The 9,158-nt window shown below is 40.2% G+C and overlaps 1 protein-coding gene across 3 annotated transcripts in view; it reads left to right on the forward strand.

The window, feature by feature from the left end:
* The window catches only part of LOC114558410 (plexin-A1), a 295,347-nt gene extending 288,019 nt beyond the window's left edge, over positions 1-7,328 (forward strand). For 2 of the 3 annotated variants that reach the window (XM_028582402.1, XM_028582403.1), the window contains exons 33-34: positions 1,558-1,708; positions 3,918-5,314. In XM_028582402.1, the coding sequence (XP_028438203.1) occupies positions 1,558-1,708; positions 3,918-4,013 (247 nt within the window). In that variant the 3' untranslated portion in view covers positions 4,014-5,314. Of the gene's footprint in view, positions 1-1,557; positions 1,709-3,917; positions 5,315-6,405 lie in introns of those variants that run through there. The other variant, XM_028582404.1, reaches the window with a different exon arrangement.
* Positions 7,329-9,158: the final 1,830 nt, after the last annotated feature.

The raw sequence follows: 9,158 nt of genomic DNA on the forward strand, positions 1-9,158 counted from the left end.
TTGTTTTCTATTATGCCTCCTAACGACACTCAACCCCATTATGATAGTTGAGATATGGATTCTGCAAACAGGTCTGGGTACAGCTCAATATTAGGAGATTTTCTTAATATACTGTATTGTTTTCTGCCTGCCTCGCTTTCCATGGACATTTTGCTCTGCTGCAGCGGCCAACACCACTGAGTCGATAATGTGAAGGTTGTTGTTGCTCTGGCCAGATGGCCCTCAATAAGTGCAAGTTAACGCTCAGTCATGATAAGGGACTGTACGAAAATGATTGGGATGGGGATGGGGGGCTGAATCTTCTCTCTCGATTCCCTCTATTTTTAAATAGAGAGCCTCAAAATAAACTGTTATTACAGCCAGTGAATGAGTGGAGTGGACACACACGGCAGCTCTGTCGCTGCTGATGGAGTTGAGCACAGTATTTTCACCCCACCCTATATTCCAAATAGTAAAAATGTATATGGATATATATAAGACAATGCTATAGCCTAATATGTAGGAGATCAGATGTGTGGTTGACTGCCATAACCAGTTTACCTGTATTTAAATAATAAACTCACAAGGCAATAAAATAAAATATAAATCAGGAGTGATGATGACAACGAATGTAACACGCCCTCCAACCCGGTCGTATGGGTCCTTTGTTTCTACCGGTTCCTAACCTCTAATACGACCCACAGGAGTGTTTCCTAAATTAGCTCCCCCCCTAACCCTAACCCTACTGGTGGCAACAGATCAACACATCTTCATACCTAAACATAACGGTCGCAGTTTTAAAGTTGTGGTTAACGTTGTGAAACGGTTAAAGTTTGGTTAGGTTTAGGCAACGATCATGGGTTGGGTTAAAATAGGTATGTTTAGTAAACATTCTTATTTTACATATGTACGTAACGTAACATAGTTATGTACTTAACTTACAAGTTAACGTACGTAAGTTAAAATAAGTCAACGCAATCTCAAAGTGTGTTTGACCCATCCATCTACACCGACCCCCTCCCAATGCAGACTTTGGCGCTCTTACTTACTACGCCCCTGAATCCTTTGCTCCCGTCATAATTACTACGGCCACAAGAGGTCGCAGCCACAATAAATGTAAATGTTGGTTGTAATAAGCTCCTTTTACAAACAACCTATAGGTTCTTTTGTTTGTGGGGGGGAGGACAGTCTCAGAAATGTACCTACCCCTTAGCAAATGCAAAAAAAAATACCCCTCCCTTTCCCTTTAAATAGTTTTGCTACAGTCCCTTAAAAACGAGTCAACCTGTATATGTTATTAAATGATACACAGTGCACTCCTCTTCAGCTGTGTTTGGCTATATTCGCCCTCACGTGTCCATTCCTCCCGTCAAAGTGTCACTGAGCAAGACACTGAAACATCAGCTAAATATTGAACCTCAAAATGTGAACTGTATCAATCCCCCGAGTGAGAAGGCTGCCACCGTTTGCATTCAGAATATTTAACAACCAGTCCAACAAGTTTAGCCGGTGAGTGAACTTTTGGACGGAATACCAGTGGTGCAGTAGGTAAATCTCTCTGTCTGACCTTTCCTCTAGGTATTACTCCGATATCTCCCGTATGCCAGCCATCAGTGATCAGGACATGAGTGCCTACCTGGCAGAGCAGTCCCGCCTACACCTCAGCCAGTTCAACAGTATGTCTGCGCTGCACGAGATCTACTCCTACATCATCAAATACAAAGATGAGGTGAGCTCCCACTGCACGTGGAAGAGAATCGAACAGAACGCAAAAGAGTGTTTTTTTTATGTAATTACTCGGTAGCAGGGTGTGTCTTCTCCCCTCTACTAATTTTGACTAATGCCATGAGGTCATTTTAATTCAATTACACTGGTAAGGGCTGGAAGGTATTATCACCATTAGGATGCACATTAAAGCATGAGCTTAACACATTATGAAGCTAATGGAGCTTCATTAGAAGAGACCTGCATGTACAGTATCCTACATCTGCTGCTGGTTGATTGAAACGCAACATTTATGTAGAAACCAGGACTGTGTGTGTGTGTGTGTGTGTGTGTGTGTGTGTGTGTGTGTGTGTGTGTGTGTGTGTGTGTGTGTGCATGTGCGTGCGTGTGTTCGACATTTTGAAAAATACGGTTATTTGCTTTCTTGGTGGAGAGTTAGATGAGATGATCAGTACCATGCTTCTTTCCCGTACACTAAATATGAAGATACAGCCAGAGAGTCTTGTCATCGCGTGAAGTTGCCAAGCAACTCTACATGTATGTTTATAATAATATGTAATGACTCTATCTATAAATATGAGCATTACAAGAGAAACAGTGTGTACTATAAAGGACATTTTCCTGTGTCACACACATTCACAACCCTGCTATTTGTATGCACACAATGTAAGCCACTGGATCATGTTAAAACATGTTTCTCTTGAGTCATTCAAATGTACAACATACAAAAGCAGTCGTTTCTCTGTAACTCTTACTCTGCATTTGCTCATATTTAACGAATGCTGCCAGTCTCATCAAGGCTTTTTGTTTATGCACGTTTTTGTTTGGTAGGACCATCATTGATTCATGTCATGTTCTTATTTCTACATTCTCTGAATAATTTAAACTAGGTCTGGTGTTGTGTTAAGTTGAATGTTGTTATGTCTCTGTTATTATTTTTGTGATCATTGTTTCTGTGATGTATTGAATGTTGTTTTGTTATTACGATTGTTGTTTAATGTAATTATGCATTGCAATGTATAGATGCACTAGTTCTGGGCGGACTCCAGGAAGAATAGCTGTGGCTACGGCCCCAGTTTATGGAGATCCCAATAAATCTTAATCTGTATAGTAGTTAGACATTTTGGGAAATGCATTTATTCTATCAAGAGTTAGTAAGAGGACCGATGCCACTTGTATGTCTGTCCTTTTAAAACCAAATTGGACAAACAACAATGTGTGGTTTTAATTTTCTTGGCCGGACACTTTGGCTTCCTGGAGTTTCAGCTGGTTGCCTGGCAACCTCACCGTGACGACAAGACTCGTGAAAGTCACTGCACTGGCCAAGAAAAAGGCCGGCAGATAAGTTTGAATGTTGTTTTTTTGTAAGGATTAAACAAACAAGATGTTACATGTTAATTAGTGAGTTTTAGAAGTGCTGGTTATTGGCCTCCTTCCTGCACAACCCTTTACATTCTGCTCCCACAATTCATTCATATCCCGCCCTTTACTTTTACCCTCCTTCTCCAGTCCCTTATAGATAACTATATGCCGCCTCATCCTCTTCTCTTCCCCTCCTTCCTCCTTCCCATCCCGCCATAGCAACAATATTACAATAGTTATGCTGGCTGGTTGCAGCTGGTTCCATTCAAACCAACTGCTCCCCTTCATTACAGCCTATTATCCAGATGTAGGCAGCTGCACAGCCCCCATCGCCTCTAACACATACCCTAACCTTAAACGCACAAAAACACAGACACACACACACAGGCATAAATACATAGGGACATGCTTAACATGCTCGCATACACATGCTAATGCACATACACACACGAATATGAAATAGAATGATGCAGCACAAACACAAATGCCCACATAAATAGTATTTTTTCCACACACTGCACCAGATCCTCCCTCCCTTGTCACACCTAATGGCCACTGGGAGTGTGTGTTGGTGTCTTATTAACATGCCATTATAGACATCCCACAGCCCTAACACCTGCCCCGACCACCGTGTCCACGTTGTCAGCATCAGTTTAAAATGCAATCACTAACAGGGAAACTGAAATTAGCATCAGAACGCTTTTTTTCGCAGAAAGAGTCGGCGTGTCTGAGCATCAATTAAACATTTAGGGTTGAGAAGGGAAACTGTGTGCTTTGCTGCATGCAAACAAGTGAAACGAGTGATTAAGGCGCAATGGTGTAGTGTAATCTTCCTCCATATTTGTGTCCAGATCCTGTCGGCGTTACAGAAGGACGAGCAGTCGCGCAGACAGCGGCTACGCGGCAAGCTGGAGCAGGTCATCGACACCATGGCGCTGGCCAGCTGAGGACCGGCAAATCGGACGCCTCGGCTAGGGGGGAGAACCGGCCAACCAACTCTCCTTCCCTGACAACCTTTGTCGCCCGTGAAATTTTGACCCTCGGCATTTGAAGTCATTATCACCCTCACAAACAACAACAAACGGCAGCGAAAAAAAAAAGAAAAGAAAAGACTGCAATGGACACAAGTACCCAGCAGCAGCAGCAGCAGCAGCACACTGGAGAGACAGCAGAGTTTGGAAACTACGGCCCTGCCGGCCGGGTTGGCTTTTTGTTTTCTCTGAGCCGCCAACACAAGCCCCTTAACAACCAAATGAAGCGCACCCTCGTTCTTCAGCCGATACGGACCTCAGCTCAGAAGAGCGTTTGTTTTCATCAAGGCCCTCATTACATCTGGAGTCCTACGGGTGCAGCAGTTGGGTACTTTGGCCACAATCAGGACCGGTACATGCACATTGGTTACCAAACACTCATCTTGCTGGATATAGAGCTGGAAAATGCTACAGAAAAGGAAAGGTATAAGCCACCAGCTAGTAGCTCGCCACAGCCAAGGCTACGGTTCAGACTGTGAGCCAATACAAATCCAGGATATATCATTGCGATACTTGATCCCTGTGAGGAATTTCTCTTTTCTGTTTGCCGTCCTCCACAGAGAGGTCAGGGGTCAGAGACAGCTTACAGAGCAGCAGCCGTGGAGCTGTTAATGGATTCACTGTGTTGCTCAAAGACACTACAGCAGGGTGGATGGCTGCTAGGCAACACGTAGGCCACAGCCACTGCAGGGCAACCAGGCGAAAGGGACTTTGCAGGGAAACTCTTCCACCAGTACTGACTCTCAAACTCTCTAAACAAGAACTCCACTATTAGTCCAACGAAGGACTTTTTCAGTTTCATAACTCTGCATTTGATTTGTCATTGCATTTGATTCCGTTTTCTTTTTCTCTCCCCCAACTGAACTGCCCACTCTCCCCAGTGCTGTGCCACTTGTGTTACTGCTGAATTTGCACAACAAAGTTGAATCAAAAGAGAGAAGAGGATATATGAATATATATAGATATATAAATACAAACCTTTTTTTTTTTTAACAAATGAAAAGTTGAAAAAAAAACACGTTTTTCCATTTTAATGTACAAAAGATTTGATATTTCCAAGATGAAAAATTATGAAAACACAAAGGAAAAAGTCGTCCTGTGCCATGTTTTACTTTGAATGTTGTTTAGTGCAAAGAGACTTCTTTTCGTTAGATGAAATGTGCTATGATGATAATGTTGTCATGCTTAGTGACTGAAAGTGAGAGTTTAAAAATAGGTAAATGGCAAAATATATATATATATATATATGTGTGTGTATATATATATATATATATATATATATATATATATATATATATATATATATATATATATATATATATATATACTACAGATAGTTTCTATATTTCATGAGGTCGTGGTCGTGTGTTACATCTTTGGCTCTGAAGGTAGTAAAAAGACAAGTGATGTCTGTGAGCCAACCGACCTACAGTGCTTTCGTGTTTGTTTTAGAGAAACCAAATACATGGAGGCCTGCTCAGCTGATTTAGGTGACACGAAAGTCATTCCCGTGGAAGCCAGCCTCGTGCTGTGGTAGCAGACTAGAGAGGCAGTAGGCAAACATTTGAACAGTTGAACCCTGGCACACGCCGTGCTCTACAACTTGTTGTTCTTATTTTCTGGACTTCTCTTGTCTGAAAAAAAATATTATGAGGTGGGCCCTCCTAAATGAAGGACAGTTCTGATGTGCAGAAAAAGGTGAAACAGTATTGTCTAATTTCTTTGCTTGTTTTTTAGTCTGCAGTAAAGACAGTAAAGCTAAAGGTTCCACTTTTGAAATGTGAATGTGGTTTTTGAAAAAGATAATGAAATGTAGCTTGATTTATGTAAGTGTTTTGTACCAGTTGAAGGCCTATCTATTTTTTTTTGTTTTATATGGGGTAAAAAAAAAACTTAAAATGTTTTTTTTTCCTGTACGTGCTGGTCCACATTAACTTGCAGTGCTTCAAAAAACATGCATTCATAAACAAGACATTCCTTTTTCTTATGAGTGTACAAATGGTACAAGGCTAATATTAATGGCTAGAAAATACGCAAACAGGGTTATATACAGTAAACCATGTGTTGTATTCCATTCTAGAAGAGCTTGTTATGAAATGTAGAGCACCAGACCAGGCATATCAACGACTTCCCGACTCTTCTCCGTATCCCTGTTTGATTGGTTTGAAATCAAATCGTTTTTTTCTTTCAAAAGGGTGAAAAAAAAGTAGGTTAAAATGCATCAAATGCACATTTTAGAACAATGTGACTTTAAAGGGAACAGTTTAAGATGCCTCAAACTGATTTTCTTTTTCTTCCTCTTCGACAGTGCTTCCCTCAGATTTTCCCACTGTGACAGAGTGGAAAGGACTTTTGTTTCAGTCCAGTTCAGATAGCACAGAGCTTTGCAGATGCATCAGGAACCTTGCAGGCCAGAGCTGTCGTGAAAGGCCGGGTAGGTTTCTCTCAAATCAAATTAAAAGTTACTATAACCCCTCTGAGTTATCTTTTTCGCTTGCCCAAGACCCTATACTTAGACAGTCTGAGCTACAGTTTGAGAAAAGGAAACTAAAAGATCCCAGTTATTTCCAACCTCTGTCTTACTTTCTCGAGTCATAGCCATACTGAGAAATACAGAGAGAGTTTTGTGGAGCTGATAGTCTTAATTAGCTTTGTATCAACTCATTTGGCACTAAAGCTTTAAAGGGATCAGTGTTTTTAACCAGTCATTTTGGTGCCTAAAACTAACTGTCACAACCGACATTGTGACCATCACCTAATGGTGACTGGTTGCCGTTTAACCTGTCACCTACGGTTGACCTGTTGCTGTAATTTCATAAGAAATCATAGAAACCCGTTGATGATACGTTGAATTGGTGGGACTGTGCAATTGGTGAGTTTTAGTTCCTTTGAATTGTCACTTTGAGCAGCAATCCCTCCAATCTTTTAAAATGGCAAATAATATAAGTTTTTATAAGAATGACTTTGAAATAACCTATATTATCATTAAATGTTACACTGTAAAAATGAGTCATTGCTAAAAGTACTAGCAATATGTTAGCTGCTAGTTGATGTTGGCTACTGTAGATGGGGCATTTACCTAGGTGATCAGAGTGCTAAATTCATTGAACTATATTTTTCCAGCTATCTGCCAGAAGTGAACAATATATCTTCTCTCCGTCGTTGCCCAAGCACTGAAGGCCTCTAACATGGCCGATATTGGGAAGGTCACTCTATGGAAGAAAAAAAAAAGCCAAACTTAGACTTAAGTAACAGAATTCTTTTGCAAATTTAAAGCCATCTCCTTTTTTCTGGACCTATCCTTATGCCACCAAACCAAACACATTGCTGCTGTCAAATAAAAACTCTAGAAAGGAGTACATTACCCTTGATATAGTTAGGATTATTATGAAAATCCAGATCGTTATATATATATATATATATATATAAGCGTGTAGTTCTCAGATGCTGTGTTTTTATCTGACAGCAAATATGTGTCTGAACAGAATGAAACGTGCTGTATGTGCTACAATACTTGAACCACTGATCTACACAGGGTAAACCAACATACAGGACGGCTGACCAAAGCTTTATTCATCTACATCAGGAGAACCGCTCTGGGACAAGAGCATGTCTCTGATCCATCTTCTTTTCAGTTCTTCCACAAAATGACTCAAGCACTCCGCTATAGTCATTTAAATACCCCGTTATCGAACTGTTTATCTTTATGCTCGATGAATAGTGAAATTGAGGCGACATTACTTCCGTGTACAGGCACTCATTTACACATTCCGTTCAATTTGAAAGAATGACTAAAACGGTCTGAGGATCTGGACCACTGTATTGATGTTTGACTGCTATTCACTGGCTTAATTTTTCTTTTGATGAAGATGTGTGAAGATGACTTTAGTGATGTTGAAATAGTAATGAGGCTTAGTTAGCGAAGTATGAAAAAAAAAAAAAGTGCTGCAGTACCAAGAAGGCCCACTTGGTCTTCTGTTACTTAGCTTCTCTTCTTGTTTTCTGCTTTACCACTTGTTGGGGTAAAAGATGAAAAGACTTGGGCAATGCAGAGGAAATGCTTTGAAGGCTATGGTACCATAGGGTTCATTTTAACATTCAGTTGCATCTGTGGTGTTCGACTTCCACATAAAAAAAGACAGTGATGAAGGACGAGGGTGGAGTTTGAGAAGGAAAGAGGTGGAGGGAGAGATTGACCAAACAGAACTGTTCACTGTGCCTTGTCAGCCCTTTTCCCATACTGAAAATGATGTACAATATTTTTCATTAAAATCAATATATTTAAATATACATTTTGACAACAATCATTTAAGATGTATTTGTAACTTATAAAATATTCATATATTTTGTGGAATATGCTCATTGGCTTTCTTCCCCAGACTGAGATGAGGAGATTGATACCAATCTCATGTCAGAACGTTTAGCCAAGCTAGCATGAAAAAGGAAAGAGCTAGCCTAGTTCAGTCGATATAGGGAAAACATATGTCAACCAACGCCTCTAAAGCTGGCTAAGTGAACAAATTGTATCTTATTTACATCATGTAAAATCATGTCGTGGTAGAAAGAGTGGGCCTAACTTAAAGTCATTACTTCAGTTTTTCACTTTCCTTTATGCTAAACTGAGCTAAGCTAACTATGTCCTGACTCCAGCTCTGTTCTTAACATACAGACATAAGATTGATATTGTATTATCTCACTCTCTAAAACAAAAAAAATGAAAGTGTGCTTATTCGCTTTCTTGCCAATTGACTTAGGTAGAAGATTAATACTTCTTATATCTGTCTGTAAAGTGTGAAGCTGGAGCCAGGATACAGTTAGCTTTCCATAGCATAAACACTGAAAGCAGGAAAAAACAGCTAGCTTAACTCTTTCCGAATGTAACTTTTTTTTTTTTAAATAACAAATAGTGCACCTACAAGCACCACTTAGCTAGCTATAACTTATATATTATTAAATTATATCGCATTTGCCAAAGCCCGGCTAACTGTTATGCCTGCATCTAGTCTTTCTGCTTAGCTAACCGTATCTTAGCTCTAGCTTAAAATTTAGCGGCAGATGTGG

Source organism: Perca flavescens, chromosome 7 (genome assembly GCF_004354835.1).
Source record: "Perca flavescens isolate YP-PL-M2 chromosome 7, PFLA_1.0, whole genome shotgun sequence".
Classification (NCBI taxonomy): Eukaryota; Metazoa; Chordata; class Actinopteri; order Perciformes; family Percidae; genus Perca; species Perca flavescens.